This window comes from Melospiza melodia, chromosome 20 (genome assembly GCF_035770615.1).
Source record: "Melospiza melodia melodia isolate bMelMel2 chromosome 20, bMelMel2.pri, whole genome shotgun sequence".
NCBI lineage: Eukaryota > Metazoa > Chordata > Aves > Passeriformes > Passerellidae > Melospiza > Melospiza melodia.
The window spans coordinates 12675665-12695845 of record NC_086213.1 but is presented as its reverse complement, the minus strand read 5'-3'; the positions used below and the strand labels follow the sequence as shown (position 1 = coordinate 12695845).

The window sequence follows — 20181 nt, the reverse complement described above, 5'->3', positions numbered from 1 at the left end:
CTTTTAATTAGTGGACCTATTTATACCACTGCCTACTAGATGGAAAACTCTTGTGATCAGCCTACAAAAATATCTAATAGCAGAAAGAACAGGCTGGTAAGTTCAGCTTCAACTGAAGCCAGGTCAGGTGGAGAACAGCAACCTCTGCACACCAAACTCAAGCCCTGTTTCCCAGTTATGCTGCATTTGGGTAGCAGAAGAACCAAAAGTCAGAATTCTGGAAGTGCAGCCAAGTTTCAAATGCAAGTTTTCTTTAGCCTTAAAAAAAATCAAAACCAAAAAACCACAAAAGAGCTTCCTTTGCCAGGGTAACACAGTAGTAACTGAACATTATCTTGATGTCCAAACTTTTTGTTCAGTACTATTTGTCCTTCTAATAAAACCCACTCAGTATCAGCTCTGTCAGAGTACAGAGTACCAGGTATGTTCTCAATTTTCAAGCAACTAAACCAGAATTACTTTTGCTACTTTTACCAAACAGTTTGGTAGCTCTGAAGGAAAATGCTACAAGAATTGGGGTAAAAATTGGAAATGTATTTTGCAATATTTCCAATGTGTGTTAACAATGACACAAGTTTAGGCCGTGCCCTGAGCTGAACCTCACATAACTGCAGCCTCCAGTGAAGTATGGAATGGAGTTTGGACTGTGTCTGGTTAACCCTGAGCTGCCTCTGATGTGCTGGCAAATTGTTCACTGAAGCTCACAGATTTATGCACTACTTGTACATGTATTTATTAACCACTCATCTTTCCTCTCTTTTCTGGTTCAAAAGCAGTACTTCAGGAAAAACAGCAAAATAAATGCTTTAAAACTCAGACCCAACAGCTTGCACCTGGTAAGGAAACACAACAATAATTTTTTTTCCTCACCAAGAGAAGCAAACTCAGCAGTTTCTTCAGGACAGCCTCCAGCAGGTCTCTGCTCGGGGCTTAAGCCTTCCTCAATCTTTTCCTTATCATTTCCAATCTCAATACTTTCCCAGAAAAAGTAAACCTGCATCTCCTAGCACTGAGTGTGAACATCAACCCCAGCTGTTAGAAAAGTGACACAGGCACAAGGACTCAGATGTTTTGGAATAAGACCTGAAACATTCATGTTTTAGCTGTACCACCAGGGAGAACCTGGAGCTCTTCACAACCACATGGGAGTGACATAATTCACAACAACAATCTTCCTTCCTGACCTTCTTCATCCCAAATTCATCTTTATTGTAAAGCACCAAGAATCCTGAAGTGCTCATGGAATAAAAAGCCCCAAAGCAGTTCTTGCCTACCCTGTGCCAGGTATAATTTCTGGAATATACACTAATTTAATAAGCAACAGCTTCTGGCAATTCTGTGTGTATTTTTAACATGTTGAGTACTTACAGATGCAGTAACAGATGACAATAACCATCCTTCAGAAATTCAGGAAAAAGAGGAACTACTGTGGCGGTGCTTTGGTCATTCACTGACTGCAACTACTGAACTTTCATTTATTAAATTACAGAAACTCAGATACACTGTATCTGCTCCAGAAATTTTAGACAGGAAAATACAGTGGAAGTGAACAAAGGTCATTTCTGCTCCCAAATGTGCTTCTATTAAAAGAATACATGATTTATAACCAGTTTATCCCAATTATTCAGGCTAACTTCATACAAAACTTGTAAGAAGTAGGGCCATGCTATTCTAATTTTCTCTTTAAAATACCACTTTAACCCAGCAAACAAAAAACTTAACTAAATCAAAGTGTAGCTAATCTATTAAGACAGCCCCTGGTTACAGATTTAGAGTGTACCCTGCAATTAACTCCAGCTTCTACAACAACATGATAATCCATTTAAAGGCAGGCAAACTGAAAAGCCATGTGAGGACAGCATCTGCATGTCTGTCACTTCATCAATTCTCAGAAAGCCTCTGTAGCTTGGTAACCATCACACACTACAGCTCTGAGAAGCAGGCTCACCACAGCTCTGCAAGCAAACTCAAGGCACAATGCCCAAATCTGCCACCCCAACATCCCTAAGGGCTCCTGTTCATTGTTCAGGACCTTTTCCACCATCTCTGCTGAGGTGAACATGGAGGAAAGTCCTTCTGCCAACATGCAGCTAAGAAATTAATGTTTGCATGTATCAATAGCAACCTAACAATTCCAACAATTGATTTATCTCTGTGTCAGACCCACACACAGCTACCTCAAATTAGCAAAGCTGTTACAGCATTAAATAGAACCATTTTGCAGGGGATGACTTGTAGGAATTTGCTCCCTGTACGTTATCACACAGGGGAGAAGGCAATCACCTGGCTGTTTGTGGCACAGGGCTGAAGGAGATTGGCCTGGACACACAAATGTGGCTGGCCCTTGGCCAGGAATTCCAGAGGCAGATATGAATCCCAGCATGAAGGGCTCTGGCACTTCCCTACATGGCCATCTTTGTGCACAGCACATGTCAGAGGCCATCAGAGCCCTCCTGCCCTTGAGGCACAGGCATGCACAGAGTCTCTCTCACCTCCAGCTCTTGACACCAACGCTGGGACATGATGCCTTTAGTGGCTCTTCCCTGTTTGCTCTGTGGCTTTTCTCAGTTTGATTACAATTAAAACTCAGCATTGTCTAGCTACAAGAATTTATTGTTTCAGTGTCAGAAGTTGTGTTACTCTGAAGCACTGATTTCTCCATTAAACATCCACATGACTTATAATTAACTGCAGCTTCAAGTGAAGGTAATTTAAGTGTATTATTTGATCCACAAATTTAAGTGAGTATTTTACACAGAAAAGCTTCTACAAGCCATCAACAAGCCAGACCACCTATCTTAAAGGACAGTCATAAAACAGTCACAAAACTTGAATATTTTTTGGGTTTCTACATTAAGCTAGTCCTTATCTTTAAAAAAATAATTCTACATATTCTAGGCTATCAGTCACTGCTCTACAAGCAGATTTTAATATTGCAATAGTAACCCTGTGATAAAGGGGACACCATGCTAGTTAAAGGCAGCCTGGTGTTACAGGCACATTGGTTATTCCCAGTTTGTTTTTCTCCCTTAGACACAGGCCTTTTAAAGAGAGTAATTGATTTTATTGGTACTGACAATATACAGCAGGTAAGTAAAAGCCCACACATCCCCCAGGTGTTCTCATACAGAATAAAGGCAAAGCTAAATTTGAAGATGAATACACAATCTGTACCTCTTCTGAAACGGCAGTGAATCAAGGAGAAAGTGTTTTGTATACACAACCAGAGCATCAAAATCCAGCATTTCTCTTCAGTGAAACCCCACACCAGTGCAAAACACACAGTCATCAACTCCCATTCTACCAACTCTGCTTTAAAGTACAAAAACCAGAACCCAAGTGTATTCCCACGATGAAAACTCCTTCCAAATCCACCATTCCATTGCTGACATTTAAAAACAGGATAAGGATTTGGCCCAGCCATGCACTGCAGTGTGTAATTGATACCGCTCTGTTTGCCTCAAAAGGACACATCAGGCACAGCAGAGAGAGCCCCCCTAGCAGAGCAGGAGCAGTGAGGCAGAGCAGGCACTGACAGGGCATCACAGAGCACCCTCACTTCACCATCACCACTCTGCTTTTGGAGCTGTAGCTGCATCACCCTGTGCACAAACAGGGGCTTGAGACAGGGCTCAGCCAGAAACGTTAAAGTTTCTCAAGGAGTGAAAGTTGGGCAGGCAGCCAACAGCAACTTCATCCTGAGTGCACACTCCCTTTGCCTGCTAATTAAAACAGGAGGATAGTCAAGTTTAAGGGTATATATTTATCTCCTCTTGAGACAGCCACCACCTCTAAAATCAAAGTGACACGAGTGCAAAGTAAGTTTGATGTACACCCTGCATTGTTCCCAAAGGAACAATCACTCAGTTAACAGGGGATAATGACCTACAAAATCTGAACATGCAACACTCCTGACACTCAGCAAGAGCCACCTAGTTTTATCTGGGAAGGAACAGTCAAGCCCAGTTCAGAGAAAAAGTTATTACTATGGCATTATCACCAAAATGATGGAATTTTAGCTAGAAGTTTATAACCCATCTGTTTTTGCACTCCTTCCAGACAAAGACACAGCTTCTAGAGCAAACCTAAGGTATTACAAAGCTCTAGGCAGAAGTCCAGGCTTTTAAGGCTGGCACTTCAAAAGCTTACCCAGGAGAAACAGGGAGCTCTGCTCTGCATAGCTCATGTATTTGAGATCTACACAGCAAATTGTCAGAAGGAGCAATAAGGAATTGGGAAAGATGAGAAAACAGTGAAGTCATGTGCCAGTCACACTTGCTGAGAGGACAGAAGACATTTGTGAAGAGGAGTTCAAAGGCACTGCTACTACAAGTCTAAGAGCTGGAGAAACACATTCAGATGAAATAACAGACTGTGACTAAAAAAAAAAATCTCTGCACTCTCAAACCTAAGGAAACTGCAGATATTTTAACACCAGGAACAAAATCTATTTTGTGATAGAAAAGAAGACAAGCTTTAAGACACTCTGCAACCAGACACTAGAAACCAAAATTTTAAATTTGTGACAAGTGTTAAAACCACAACTCCAATTAAGATGCCTTACTTTCCTACCAATTAAACTAAGTGGCAACTTGAAAAACAATCCCCTCCATACACATGCACATTTAAGGTAATTACAGATGAAGAGGAGCAAGATTGTTCTTAAGTGAAGCATATACTTAGGGGTGTTTGAAAACTCCCCCCAGGGCCTCCAATCATTAAGACAAAGCCCCACAACAATTTCCCATTAATATGCTTATGCCTGCATGCACCACACGAGTGGGTCTTACCTGCCACTTCCACGATATCACCTGGGACAATGTCTCTTGCTTTAATCCTCTGGACACTTTTTCTGTCCTGTCGATACACTTTGCCCATCTCTGGTTCATATTCTTTAAGAGCTTCAATAGCATTTTCAGCATTTCTTTCCTAAAAGACAGCAAAAATGTGTCATTTTGAAAGCCCTCAAGGAAAATAAGCCTGTCTCATCCGATTTTCCAAAAGCATTATCATATGAATGCTACCAACTCAGCTCAGCTATATTTCTCCACACAGAACATTTTGTGTCCCCTCCCCTTACGAGGTTGCTGACTGGGAATCATTAGAGTGTAATTCAGGTGTTTGTGGGCCTTTAGAACACAGGAATTGTTATTTCAATGCTGCAGCGTTTTCCATCAAGAATATCCACAGTGCTGTTGCAGGGAGGCCATACAAAGAGTTCCATGTCACCTATGGATGTTTTTGACATTAAAAAAAGCACTAATCAAAATTAATATTTGTGGATGTAGGTGTTGGCTGGAGCAGCTTACACTCAGCCTAGAGTTTCATTTATTAACACAAACCAAGGATCAAGTTATGATGAAGCCAACTTATTATCAATTTTATTTCAGCAAATCAAGTCATGCTGAAATGAAATTAAAGCATACACTAGAAACTTTCCCAGAACTCCAAACAATTTACAGACTCAGATGAATCCCCATGCAGGAAAACCTTTTAATTTCCACCAACACATCATCTTTCCTATCTCAGCTGCAGCTCTCTCACTGAGCTCTGGCAGAGACTGGTATCAGTATTGTGATGCCACCTGGATAAAGAACAACTGCAGAAACCAGCAGCTTATCAGTGCTCCTTCTCCAGCTCTTGGAGAAAGAATTTATTTTCCATTTCCCTGCCTATTGACAAGAACCAACGTCACTTAGCCCTGATAATTACAGATAATGGTAGAGTGCACACAGTTTTTAGAACATCTGCCCTTCAAATATACATCAGCCTTTCCAGATAATAAAAAATTCCTCCTTGCATGTCAAAGCAGAAACAAAACAATCAAAAATTCAAAAGTTGAGGAACTCACTAGTTCCTTGTAACAGTGCAGCTGAAAATGACTGTTACCAAAACTACCTAAAGGAACTAACATTGCCATGGCACAGCTCAGGGTCTGGTAGGGCAGAGACCAGCACAGAGCCATAAACTGCAAAAAATATCAGCCCTTGCACTAGGAGGAATTTAGAATGGGTATTAGCAGCAATTTCTTTACAGAAATGGCTGTCAAGAATCCAAACAGGCTGCTCAGGAAGGTGGATGAATCACCTTGCCTGCAGGTATCTAAAATGTACATGTGGCCCTCAGGGACATGGTTTTGTGGTGGCCTTGGCAGTGCTGGGTTAATAGTGTGACTTGGTGATCTCAAAGCTCTTTTCCACCCCCAACAATTCCATGATTCAGCTCATTCAGGCAGCTCACAGTGCTGGACTGAGTCTCTTTGCTGCAGTTTGCCTGCAGTTGTGGGAGCCAGGCTGCCCTGCAGGCCCTGGAGCAGGGCAGGAGCTGCTGGGGAAAGGGGCAGTGAGAGGAAGGGCTGAGGGAGGCAGGGCTGTGACTCAGTGCTCACATCTGCTACCTGTAGGAACAGATACAGTCATGGGTGGAGACTGTGTACTGTGCCTGATTTTCCATGCCCATTAGAACAAGGCAATGAGTCACTTCATCTGGGCAGCAACTCTTTCACAATGAGGTTCCATGCATGTAGAAATACATATAGAGGTAATCTTTGCACACTATGACATCAGAAAAATAACCTGATTATTTTCTAAAACAGGGAAACAATTATACAAGAAAAATCCTCAAACTATATAGAGACAGCTTTAGCTTCCATTTCATGCTTACAATTAGTACCTGCAGAACTGCAACTCACGAGTTTCAAGTTAAACATTAACTCTTGCACAATTACTTTACAAAGACTTGAATATAAAATGTCATTTAAGGGGGCAGTGCTGTCACCCCTTGACCAACTTTATCCCTTCCCTGCACACCTGCTCCAGCAGGGAGGGCAGCAAGCTGGTTACTGCTAAAGTCTCAATTTTGAGGAACACTCTTCAGCCAGCTCACTTGGGATAGCACAGAGCAGAGCACAGGAATGGGCAGCAATGCCACTCAAGGCCACTTCTTCCAGCAGGCAGGGTCCTCTCTAATATGTTGTAACCTATTATTTTTTGTTATTTTGGCCAGTTTGATATTTTTTAAAGCATGAAGCCTCATGTACTACGGGAGCAAGTAATTATGTCATGCTAGCACCCTCCCTTACAAAAAAACCCAACAATCATACAAAGAACTTACCACAAAAATCCTAGAGCATTTTTTATGTGCAGAAAAAAATCCCCTCTAACAAAATATAAATATCCACTGCCTAAAGTGATCAAATCAGCAAAGAGAAATAAACACTTTTGTTTTGGCATCTCATGAAGTGTGATTTTATGTTATGATACTACTGTCTATATGATTTTTAAAAAGGCATCAAATTAATGTCACAGCTGACAGTGCAGCAAAAGTTTTATGGTATTTAGATGTTTTCATCAGAAACTTGTGCCTTTTGACAGACATGCAGTCTTTGCATGTACACTTAATAGGTACTACAGTGATTGAACAGGGAGAATTAATACTGTATTAATAATTTACTAAAACACAACAGCTGTCTCAAGAGGAAACAGAAAAGAAACAAGATTACAAGTGCTCCATCCTTTGTTCCTTAGTCAGGAAGCAAAGCACTGCAATTGTTCTTAGCTTTGCAAGGCCTGATTTACTGCCTGAATTCAGGGCTTTATTCTGGCCTGTCTTGTTCATGTGTTCAGCAGTGTGTGGCCAAACACTGATGGGCATTTTGCCTTTCTGGCAACACTTCTGAAGCTTTCATTTTACCTTTAAGTCAACACTTTCTGTTGAGAAGCTTTATGGTTTGCTGACTCTCAGGAATCCCAAGTTAGCAACACATCCTACTTGCTCTGTAGGAACACCCAACACTACAGGGTACAGTGCTTCCTCTTAAACCATAAACCCCAAACATTTGTGATTTGATGCTGTAAAAGTCTCTGCATACCTGCCACACTCCCACAATTGCATTGGCTACTAATATGAGTAAGATTACAAAAGGCTCTACAAATGCTGTGATTGTTTCTTCACCTTCTTCAAACCAGGCCAGGACCTGCAAGAGAAACACAGAGATTTAAATTCTGATTTACACCTTGCAAACTTAATGCCTGCTAAGTTTCAACTGCTCAGACTTCAGCAGTTTTGGAAACCCCTCAATCTACCAAGTTTGTAGTTTTGTAATTCATGAATGAATTGGCAAAACGCAATGGAAAAAGAGAAAAAGAATCTTTACTAAAGCAGTACAAAGTTCATTTTAGAGGCCACTCTTCTTTTAAAGGAGTAAGCTATTTATCTGGGAAACAATTGCTACTGTTGCTTCAGAAGTGAAAGGAGAAGTTGTGACAACAGTTATGACAATGAAAAAAATTATTTAATTACTATATAAAACAGGACATGGATTAGTTTGACTACTTAAAACACTAAAACTTTGCCAGAATCTGAATTTCAAGCAAGTTAATTGCCCTTTACTAGTAACTTAGCCACACAAATGGAAACAGCTTTACAAGTTTCCAGTGAGTAGATACAAAAAACAATCATCTACTAATTTAAATACAAATAGTGTCACATTGAAGCATCTAAGTGAATGGTATAGTTATATCTGAAGCTGGATTGTAAACCAAGTAGCTGATAAAACTCAAAATGGGATTTTAAAAAGTAAGTCAAACTTGAGGACTTGCACAAAAGGCTCCACATAGATTTTATTTTAATTCATTTGTTTTAAAAGTGCACTCGTGTTAGGTATCTGTCATTCATTTGACTTGAATGTGTCAGGGCCTCTGCAGAGTGCTGGAGTCACTGATGAAAAGTCAAGTTAACATGACCAGAGAGGAAGAGCATTTTCATCAACATGTTGAGCAACAGGAAGCCTGGAAAGTGACAGTAAATAGGAACAACGTGTTGAGATAATTAGGGCTGGTAGTCAGGCAACAGCACTCTGAATCACTGTTAGGCTGCAGCGAGCAAACTGTTACTGAAGCAAGGCCACGATTCCACCAACATGCTGCTCCCAGCTATTGCTCAATTGTGAGACACTCCAGGATGTCAAAAGGAAGGAGCAGCAGCATGAAAGCCTCAAGCAGAAAACAGACTGTCAGGCAAATCCAAGGCAACAAGAAATTTTTATTACAAAGGGATAAACTTGTAAGATCCAGGTTGTGATTAATACAACTGCAACATTACAGCTGGTAACACAGCACTCTGAGGGGCTGTGTAATCCCCCTGCAGAACAGATTTAGTTGGGATCTCTCCACATCTCAGTGCTCTGCAGTCCCTGCAACAGTCCTGCATTTGCCTGGGGGGCAGTGGGACAGGCCCTGCTGTCCTTGCCCACCCCACACAGATCCTGTGCCATGGATGTCTGTGGGCAGTGGGACAGGCCCTGCTGTCCCTGCCCACCCCACACCCAGCCCTGTGCCATGGATGTCTGTGGGCAGTGGGACAGGCCCTGCTGTCCCTGCCCACCCCACACAGATCCTGTGCCATGGATGTCTGTGGGCAGTGGGACAGGCCCTGCTGTCCCTGCCCACCCCACACAGATCCCTGTGCCATGGATGTCTGTGGGCAGTGGGACAGGCCCTGCTGTCCCTGCTCTCCCCACACAGATCCCTGTGCCATGGATGTCTGTGGGCAGTGGGACAGGCCCTGCTGTCCCTGCCCACCCCACACCCAGCCCTGTGCCATGGATGTCTGTGGGCAGTGGGACAGGCCCTGCTGTCCCTGCTCTCCCCACACCCAGCCCTGTGCCAGGGCAGCCTCCCCGTGCAGCTACAGGAGAGGCCAATGGGGCATTTCCAGACCCCTCAGTGTACACAAGGTCACACACTGCCAGCAGAATCTGTTTCTTCCCTCCCTTTCTTTATTGAAATTCTGTAGAGCCCACTTTGCTTCCAAACAAAGCAAATAAATCCAATTATGTTGTGATGTGCTTATCTGAGCAGGCACCTACAAAGTTAACTGGAATAAAACATCTGCTTTACACGACTTTAAACCAGAATCTTTCCCGATTTAAGACCAAGTGTGCTGTAAAATAACATTGAGAGAGGCCACAACTTCCAGAGGTAAGGAAAGGGGCTACAAGGACAGCAAGATCCAAGTATGTCAAGGAGAGCCAAAATTAAGTTTTCAAGGGATCTTTTCTTTCAGTAAGTCATTATTTCAAAAAGAGCAGATGAACTCAAATTAGAGATCCTGAGAGTATAGAGCCTGAAGGTTTAAATCATCACTGCTGTTTTTTTGGTGAAATTATCAAACTGTGACAAGACTAAAGTGAAGTATCTAGTTAACCCTGGAAGCCAGCAATACACATTCCTCTCTCCAGAAATTTCTACACAATTAGTATCACTGGAACAATCCAAGCCCCAGTTCTAGAACAATTTAGTAAACATGGACATAAAATAACCCAATACATTCTAAGTTCTTCTTTTTGCTATAGCAGACTACAGCTACATTAACACTTCACTTAGGGTATTTGTGATACACAACACATTCTCTGACAGATCAGGTTTATTATTTGATAGCAGTCTGAAGTAAAAAACAAAACAAAGGCAAGGAAAACAAAGAGGAAGTAGCACAAGAAATAACAAATATTTAACTTTGCATTTTTAGTAACAACAGACCATATGCTGAGGCTTGGTAAAGACTAGACAATTCTTGTCCAAGTCACTGAGTCCTTGTCAGAAAGTTTCCACTAGCACACTTTTAAGACCCTGGAGAGGTTTACAGTGAGAGATCTCATTTTTTTTTTCCAATTTCTATTCAGAAGGGCCCCACAATGTTTCAGCCCTAATCACTTAAAACTCACATGGAGAACAGCTTCACTTCCAGGTCACTGATCTCCAATGCTCTGGTCAGGCACTACTGTCAATAGGTAAAATCACCATATACTCAAGAAAGAGTAGGAAGAATAAGAAAAGAATAAGATAATTGCTCAAGAGAAATGCCTAAAAATATCAGGGAAATAACAGCAAGACATGAAAGCCCCATACCAACAGCCAACACAAGCAGCTTAAAGGCCAACTTCCATTCTGCATATCTGCTTCAGGGCTGCTAGGCTATGGCTTGCAGAGCCTATTTCAAACAAAGCCTAATGGGGTGGACCTGCAGGACTCTGAGGCAAAAGATCCACAAAGACAGGCAAACAGCACTGGGTTATTTGCAAAAGGGGACAGAGGGACAATGCCAAAGTCAGCCAGCAGTGAGGTGAGCGCTGATGGAAGCGGCTGGAACAGCACAAGTGCCCTCACAGCTTTTTCCATTTCTCCAAGTGAAGGATCTCCATTGTCAGGGAAGTTGTGGAGCCAGGTTACCTCAGATGATTATGTATCATTAAATAACAACAATTGAACTGGAGAATGGGAGTGTGGAGACAGAATTGTGTTGCCCAGCAGGCTGTACCCGCTCACCACTAACAGAGGAAAAACAAATACTTTGTTGTCAGCAACCAAACAGGGATTTTTGTTTGGTTTTCATTTTGACAACGGAAACTTAGAAGCAAGCTGGGAGAGGTAAGATCTCATCCCAATAAAAAGAAGTCCCAGATTAATTAAAGCAGGTCATACAAAAAGCGTGGACTGCTTTTAAGAGTTTTCTTCTCACAGGAAAATGCGATTTCAGTTTTAATATATTTGGACAGAGAATCAACTACTGCTCTTTTAGTGATTTCTCCTTTTAATACAAATTAGCTTAAAAACAAGCAGATACAAACTATTTCAGTAGTCCTGCTCCATCCATGTCAGTCCTACTGAACCCCAGGTAACATTAAAGAAAAACTTCCCAATTTTAGTTCCACGATTCCGTAGAAATTTTTGTCTGCTATGCAAAGAGGTCACTCAAAAAAAAACACTCAAAACACAAACCAACACACCTTGACCATATGTATAAGCATAAAAATAAGAATTTTACTGAGTTCACAGACTGTAAGCACCCATCAATGTTACACCATACTTTTTAGAATAAATATATTATTATAGCAATAGGAAGAGGAAAAAAAAAAGATACCCGTCATTCACAGTTTAATTTTTGCAATATAAAATAGAATCACAATGACTTCTCACATTTTTATCACCCCTACCCTCATGCTAATGAGCAATCTAAGTTTAGCTAAAAGCATGTCAGTGTCACGTTCTACAGCAACCCTTATCTTGTGCCACACTCACTGCTGCTGACCTTAACAGGTAGCTTTTGGGGTGATTGCAGGGCAAAGCCTGCAACACTGTTACTGACACATCCTACTTTTCCAAGGGGACCTTTGCTCACCTTTTATCTCAAGCTAGAATATAGCCATGCTAATTTACAGGCTATTATAATCTCTGGGCTGAAGCACAGTGCATTGTTTCAATCTAAACACAGACATCCACTATTAGAAAACATTCTCAGGACATTCACTTCTAAATCAGCCTGGGAATCAAAGGAATAACTGAGAGGAGGGAATGCTCTCAGGATGCTTTACAAATACTTCAGGGTTTGGTAGAGTTTATAGCCTAGGCTGCACCTTGTAGGAGGAAATGCACTGTGTGATGCAGAGCTCAGACTGCAGAGTTCAGCACACACCACTGCTCAAAGCAGCCACACTTCACCAAGGAAGAATTATTCTACATCAGATGCAGTTAACGTTTTGCAACCTGTCAAAATCATTTATACAGCAAAGCAAGCTGTTCTTTTCAGTAAACACTGCAGATCTGAGCACATGCTACACGAGCATCAAGAATTAAAAGCCATCAATACACTCCACAGGTTTATTTCTGCAGAGGCTTCACAGATACAAGAGAGGAATGAGACAGCCTATTCACAGATCCATTTACTCACCATCAGAAATTATTTACCCTGTTTCTCTTCCAAAGCCATACTTCAGGCTTTCACTAACCAGGCACATCCCTAGCAGCAGCTCTGACCTGGAATGTAGGACACAGGAAGCACAGCCCACAGCATCTGACCCCGGCCATCAGCCTGCCTGGCACACACGGGGCTGCTGCTCTGAGGACTTCACTGACACCTACCTGACAGCAGGGTGGGAGCAGAGGGCACAAAAGGCACTCTGAAGTTTATGTGCTGCATAGGAAGGGGTGTTTCTGCACAAAACCCAATGCAGGTCTCAGTGTCACAGATGAGTGTTACTGTGCAGGCAGTTCTAACAGCAATAAACTAATATGATTTAGGATTGCAACACAACCACCATAAAAATTCCCTCAACACAATAAAAAAAGAGTTATCTATATACTTTGAGATCCTCTCTCTGATATCTCAATCTTAATTTTTCTAAACTGACAATGAACAGCTGGTGAAGAACACCAGAACTTAGGTGATGTAATTACATCCTATTTTTGCAGTAATGCAATCCTTGTATCAACATATCCAACGGTGCTTTACAGCTACTACAAAAGTCTGTATTATGCTTTCATCAAGAAAAAGTGTTAAAACCTAAGAAAAACAGACAAGATGACCGCCTTCCAAGCAAAGAAAACACCAGAAACAAACACAAAGGGGAAGAATAACTTTTAAAGTACCAAAATTATAATCCATCTAGAGGGGTTTTACTTTTCACCAGAGAAAAATCTTTACTTCTAACATCAATTTAGTGTGCCTCTAACTCCAAAATAGAAGGCAGAAAAGGCAGAGCAGTAGCCCAAGGTCATGTACCATGTCAGCTGAACAGAAGCAGAGAACCCAGATCTATCCCACACTCTATTAGACTACAGTCTCCTCTTAATTAGATAGGAAAATTAACCATACTGAAAAAAGCAACTGAATTCAGCTACTAATCAAGTTGTCCAGGAGGACTCAGCAGTGTATGTTCCATGACCTCTGTCTGTCTGGTCTCATACTTCCTCAGACTCAGTAATCAAAGCTTTCGTTTGGGAAATCTGATTTTTCACTTACTTGTTTATAATAAAAACAACTAATTTACTTTGGCACGGAAGACTAACAAACTTCTGTGCTGTCATTTGTCTCATGAGGTGGCAGACACACTCCTGACTTTTCAGGAACAAAAAGACATCCCCTTCTCACCCTCTGTGAGGAGAAGGGGAAAGAGGAGGGGAAAAAGAAAAAAATGAGTATTTTGAATGAGTATTTATTCAATTTGCAATAGGGAGCCCGATTTCCTCTCCAGGAAACAGGGGAGTGAGTGAAGCACATCTGTCTCCATGGTCAGGACTGATGTCAGCAGGCACTGGTGAATTACAGACCCAAAGCCCTGTGGAAGGTGTCGGTGTGGGGAGAGCAGATCCCCAGCACAGCACAAACTGCAGCACCAGGGCAACCCTTCCCCCAGCACACAACAGCTCCAGAGCACATTCTCCTCTGCCCATCCTAATGAGCTTGCCCTTAGCTAAAGAGTCACCACAATTTCCACTCCCCCCAAGAGCTGCAGCATTTATTTTTTTTTCAAGTAGTTAATTACAACTCCAGGGCAAAGTCTACTGTAAACTTTTACTCCCTACCTAAACAATTTAATATTCTGCAGGCTTTTGTTTCTGCTGTCCAGCTCCCCAAGAAATACATCCTTCACCTTCCTTCTCTGAGTCTTCATTCCGTTTTCCAGTTTTTCAGCAAGCACATACCATTTACACATAACGTAAGAAGATTGCTTAATCATGTTTTTAAGGAAAAAAAAGTTAGAAACGTTCTTGTTCTTTTAGTCCTGTATGCAAAGCAAGATGTCCATTTCATGACTTGACTATCCAAAGGTCAGTTACCAAATTTGGTCAACAATGGTGCCATCACAGCCGTCAACATTCTTGTCACTGTCAGAAGCAACAACTGTCACCTTGCTATTATCAGGAAGGGAAGGCAACTGGAATATTCACCATGCAGATTCTATTTCCAGTCTGCATTGCATCCAAAAATGTCTTCCAATGATTATACATGGAGCTTGATAAAGATTAACCCAAAGGCAAGAAGAATGTCCAGTTAAACGCTTACTTACTCAAGGTTAGCTTTCAAAGCCAACAGCAGCATTGGGAAATCCCACCTCAAATAAGCAAACTGGGTTCAATGAGAAGCACATTTTAAAATACCTGTCTGGTGGAGTTATGTACTTATGACTCATGCAATGAAAGACTCCCCAAAATTTTTGTTGGCTAGCACACAGAAACCTCGTCACAAGAAACTAATTTAGGAGACAGCAATCTTGCATCTATCCAGCAAGAAAGAATAATTTCAGTATGCAGAGATCATATATATTGGAATATGTCACTCTGCCATACAGAACCCTAAGAAATAAAAGAAATAAATAAATCATACTTACAAAAGATATGCAAGCGGCCAGCAACAAAATTCTAACTAGTAAGTCTTCAAATTGTTCAATCACGAGCTCGAGTAAGGTTTTTCCTGCAATATGTGACAAAGCCATTGAGTCACGCACGTTTACAAAAATGAATTATCAACAAGAATTAGCAGAAGATTTCATAACCATGCTCACCTTCCTCTGCCGGCAGCTCTGTCAGTGGAAGATTTTTCCAGGAAGCATGTGAGAGAAAAGAAATCATCGAAGAAACACATTAGGGCATTATCAGGCATCCACACCAGATATTCTTCCTGAATTGCATGCTCAGCTGGGTTGGATTTGACAGACACACTGAGAGCCCCACTAAGGCTGCTCTTTTCACCACAGTATGTGAATAGGCCTGAGAGTTTTGCATTTTAAGACACATAAAGGTTCGCGGGAATGTGCCAAGGGTTATAATTCAGCCAAGTCATCACTCCAGCCAGCTGTGGGACTTCTGCTGTCGCACACAAAGGGTCAAAGGCTCAAAATGCTTTCTGACAAAGCTTTTCCTCCACATTCACTTAAAAAAACCCACAGACCATCAAACTTGGTTAAAAATATTTCAGATTCTTTCCTCCATTTTAAGGTTATGTCCTTATTTCTGCTCTCCCCTTTATGTTTCTGCAACTAGATTTAGTAACCCAAGAGGCATAAAAGCATTGTTAAAGCTAAAAAAAAAACACCTCCACCGTGTAATCTACTCATAGATGTTCATTTTTACACAACGGCAAGGGAGTTCAGAAGGGACTAGGACACCCAAGCAATGAGGATTAAAAAAAAAATCGACTGAATTTTTTGTCCCGACTGGAGAGAAGAATATAAAATAAGGGGCTGAAAGGCGCTGAAAAGCTGGGGAAAATGAAGGTCAAGACAGGAAAAAAAAAAAAAAAAAAAAAAAGGTAAATCCTAAACCCTAAAGCGCTTCATTGCAGAATGGAAGAAGGTTTCCCACCGTTCCGGTGAAAGGGAACGGAGGTGACACCCTCCTCCCCAGAGCAGCCCTGCGAGCTCGGGATTGAAAGAAACCCACGAGGTGGAGTTCAAGTCAGCCATCTTCTCTCCCTCGCTCCTATTCCGGGTCCTGGAAGAGATGCCGGCTTCGCCAGTGCTCACGCGTTAGGCCTCGCACAGGGCCCGGCAAGGATGAGGGAGAGCAGAGAGGGCTGGGGAAGGGAGCACAGGGGGAAGAGGCCGAGCGCCGGCGGCAGCATCCCCGCGGCGGGGCCGCTTCACCTACCGTTGGAGCCCCATTTCTCCTTCAGCTTCTTCACTTGCTCGAGGCTGAGCCCGGTGCTCTCGTTGACGCCGAAATAAGCCAAAACTTCCTCCACAGTCTTTGTGTGCGCGTTCTCCATGGCTGGGGCAGGGAGCAGCAAATGGTGCCGTGCCTCGCCTCTTCCTCCTCCCTCTCCTCCTCCTCAACGGCGGCGGGGGCGGCGGCGAGACCCCTCCTCAGCCCTCACCACCCCCGTGCTATCACCATAGACCCTCTCCCTCAGCAGAGGACCCGAGCACACCTCTCTCTTCGCGGAGGAGGCCGGGAGGGGCAGAAAAAAATTAAAAATTAAAAAAAAAATAGGGAAAGCCGCCCTTAAAAAAAAATTTAAAAAAATAAAGCCCCCACCCCCCCTCCCACCCCTCACGCCTCCGAGGGAGCCGAGCCGCCTCTCCAGCGGGGACGAGGGACTTCAGGCGGGGAGCGCACGGGCCCCCGGAGCTGCGGTCGCCTCGGGGCTGCGGCGGGTCCCTGCAGGGATGGGCCGCGTCCAGGTGGCCGGGCGGCCTCTCCGCTCGCTTCAGCGGCTCCGATCCGCCTCCGGTAACGGAGGGCGGTAACGGCAGGGGGGAGAAAAAGCGGCAGTTGCCCCGCTGCCCGCGAAGGGTCAAGATCGCCCCCTTCCTTCCTTCTCTAGCAGCCCGATCCCCCCCGGCCGGCCCAGGCCGTTGTCGCCGTCACGGCTCGGGCTCCCCCGCGCCCGCCGCTGCCTCCGCTCGCTCCGGTCGCACAGCGGCGGCGGCGGCTCTAATGTAACTCGGGGGCCGCCCGGCGCTCTCTCGCCGCCGCGGCATGTGGACGCCGCTCATTGGCGGGGCCGGGGCGTGGGGCGGGCATGCTGGCAGCCCCGCCCGTGGGGCGGAGGCGATGGCTGCGGCCCGGCCCCTGCGCAGCGCGGTCCCGTTGTCGCCCCTGATCCCGCCCGGGGCCCGGCGGCGGCTGCGCCTCACGCCGCGGTGGAGCCGCTTCCGCTGCGCACGGAGACTGCCCCGCTGGTGCGGTGGTCGCTTTCCCGCCGCTGCTGTCCCGGTGGGAACCGCCCCTGTCCCGGCCTCAGCCCGCGGTGAGGGGGAGAGGGGCGGCCTGAGGGGAGCTGCCCGCCTGAGGGGAGCCGCCCGCCATTGGGGTCTTGGCGCGCGGGGTGGCACGGAGCTGCACCGGCTGCGACAGGACCCCCAGCCGATCTGTGAGCTCTGCCCTCACCCTGTCGTGATAGCAGCCTCATCCAGTCCAGGGTGAGTGTAGGGTTGGCCCCTCAGGAGCATCACCCGGTCAAAGGGTGACTGCGAGGCTGGCACGCTCTGTCGCGACAGGAACATCATCCGGTCAGAGTGTGAGGGGAAGGCCGTGGATTCTCCCTCTCTGGAAAGATTTCAAAGCCACCTGGGTGCGTTCCTGTGTCACCCTGCCTTGGCAGAGAGTTGGACTGGGTGATCTCAGGGGTCCCTTCCAACCCTAAAGACTGTGATTCTGTGGGGCTGCACCAGCCTCTGTCGCGACAGGAGCCTCATGCATCGCGAGAGTGCAGAGGTGAGGGCCGTGTTTCTCGGTGCTGTGCGGGGGTCACTCCCCGAGGTCGTGCCCTGCGCTTGCACTGAGCGGTGTCCCCAGCTGCCATCGCACACGTCCCGGTGACAGCGCACTCAGCCCCGGCGATAACGTGAGGGGGAATGAACTGCGCGCTCTGAGTTCAGCGCGGTGTGGGGTGAGCTACCTGAGCTTTCCTCAGCACCGTGTCCTGGCTCTGCCACAGACACAGGAATCGATAGAGAGCACAGAAAACTGACTGATCCACCCAATCCCACCCCAGTTTATGAGAACTTCAGTGAACACAAACCAGAGAGAAATCAGCGCCAGCTGACATTAATACGCCTACAACACATGCACAACACAGCGAGCAGATCAGCATAAACACCTTGAAAAGTTGCTTCCAAGCGATGTTCCTGTGTACATATGCCTGTGCAAATACCAGAGCTTATCCCTACATGTGTGCTGGCTTACATAAATGCAGATCCTACCTACAATCTGCATTTCCACCACTTACAAACCACCCACAGCACCACGCTATAAGAAACTGTATGTCTGATCTGGAATGAAATATCTCAGTCTTACCTCTGTGCTGGAAAAGGGATGGAGAGGGGACAGCCCGTGTAAAATTATGGTGTTCCAGGTAGGTGTGGCCTTATATCCTTTCTAACAAAAGTTGAACTCCTCAAAAAGCTCCTCTGTGAATGGCCAAGGTCCAAGGAAGGATAACTTGACAGCCTACACTTCACAGGGCAGTTCTGAATGAAAATTCCTGAGCTAGATCTGATGACCTAGTTCAGGTAAGGCAATCACTTATTCCATGCCATGCCCATATTAATTTCATCTTGCTTATCAGCAGGATTAATCAGGATGGCCAAATGTTGCATCAGTACAGTTATGGTGCTTTTCATACTTCACACTACACCTAAATAGACTTAGCCTGGTACAGGGGTGAAGGTGCATATAATCTATACAATGTACTGCAATTTTTTAACCATTTTTAATAATTTTCTTGCTATGGCATGAACCTGTGATGCCACCATCCCCAAAACATGTACATATGCATATGCAACATTAAAAATACATTATTTCCACAATAATTCCATATGGAATAATGCCAGCTACTTGAATTAATGTATTTCACTAACAGCTCAATACATCTCTATGATTGGTTTCTTGCTTTCTACCATCATAAAACCTGGATTGTATATAAGATTTTTTGTAAAAATACATTTACCAAGCATTATTTTTACACACAAGTATATTTTTACACACAAGTATAGAAGTGCACATATAATGGACTTGAAAGTCCTGCCTTTCATTTTCTCACTATTTTAAAGTACTACAATGAGGCATCTGTAACTATTCTCAAAACAAAATGACACTAGAAAGAAACCCAGGTCACATTTCATATTATTTGTATTTCTGTGTTGTATTTCCTATGTCATTCTTGGTTTCCTTTTTGTGCCTGTTTCCTAAAGGCCTTATGGAAAATTATTTTAAGCATACCAGAGGCATGGCACATGCAATTAGATCTTGGCAGAGGGTAGAATAAAGTAGCTATTGTGTTCTTTCTATCTAACTTGTTAACAGGAGGAAATGGTGCTAGGGAGGCAGAGTCTGAATTCTAGCAAATCCTGGAGAGCTCCTGGCATTCTCTGGGGTTCACTGGTTCAGCTGCAGTTTGACAGCTCCCATTCGTTGTTTCTCTCTCATCCATTCAGTACAGAGACCTTGATTCTTCCCCCTTTTTTCCACCCTAGATAAAATCTGGAAAGAACCTGGAAGCACAGTGCTCTGCCTGTGTTTATTTCTGTCACGTGTTCTGTTATGGCTCAGTGAATTTTGAGAGAAGAATTAGTGAATTAAGGGCTGTCCTGCAGTTCTTTCTCTTCCAGGGCAGAATAACCTCTGCATTTCCTTCCCAGTCCTTTCCCTGTCCTTCCCTAGGAGTGCAGGACCTGTGCTGAGGGTTCCTTTGCAGGTGATGCCTTCCAAACCCTCTGACAGCCACACATTTGAGAAACATTTGCAGATACAATTCATGGTCTAGACAGCACAGTGCAGAAGGAGCTACAAATACCCGTGTAGACACTGCAGCAGAAGCAGTACCTGCTAAATTTGGCATCACTTGAGATCATACAAATTTAGAATTGGGAGTTGAAATCAGTGTTGTTTCCCACTGCTCTGC

The 20181-nt window shown here is 44.1% G+C and overlaps 1 protein-coding gene across 3 annotated transcripts in view; it reads right to left on the bottom strand.

Moving 5' to 3' along the window:
• Positions 1–16790, bottom strand: part of ATP2A2 (ATPase sarcoplasmic/endoplasmic reticulum Ca2+ transporting 2) — a 42927-nt gene extending 26137 nt beyond the window's left edge. For all 3 annotated transcript variants that reach the window (XR_010030145.1, XM_063173100.1, XM_063173098.1), the window contains exons 1-5: positions 16425–16790; positions 15341–15358; positions 15167–15249; positions 7871–7975; positions 4791–4929 (exon numbers count right to left, since the gene is read on the bottom strand). Coding sequence is in view for 2 of the 3 variants with exons in the window: in XM_063173100.1 (XP_063029170.1) it covers positions 4791–4929; positions 7871–7975; positions 15167–15249; positions 15341–15358; positions 16425–16542 (463 nt within the window). In the remaining variant the exon portion in view is untranslated. The remainder of the gene's footprint in view (positions 1–4790; positions 4930–7870; positions 7976–15166; positions 15250–15340; positions 15359–16424) is intronic.
• Positions 16791–20181: the final 3391 nt, after the last annotated feature.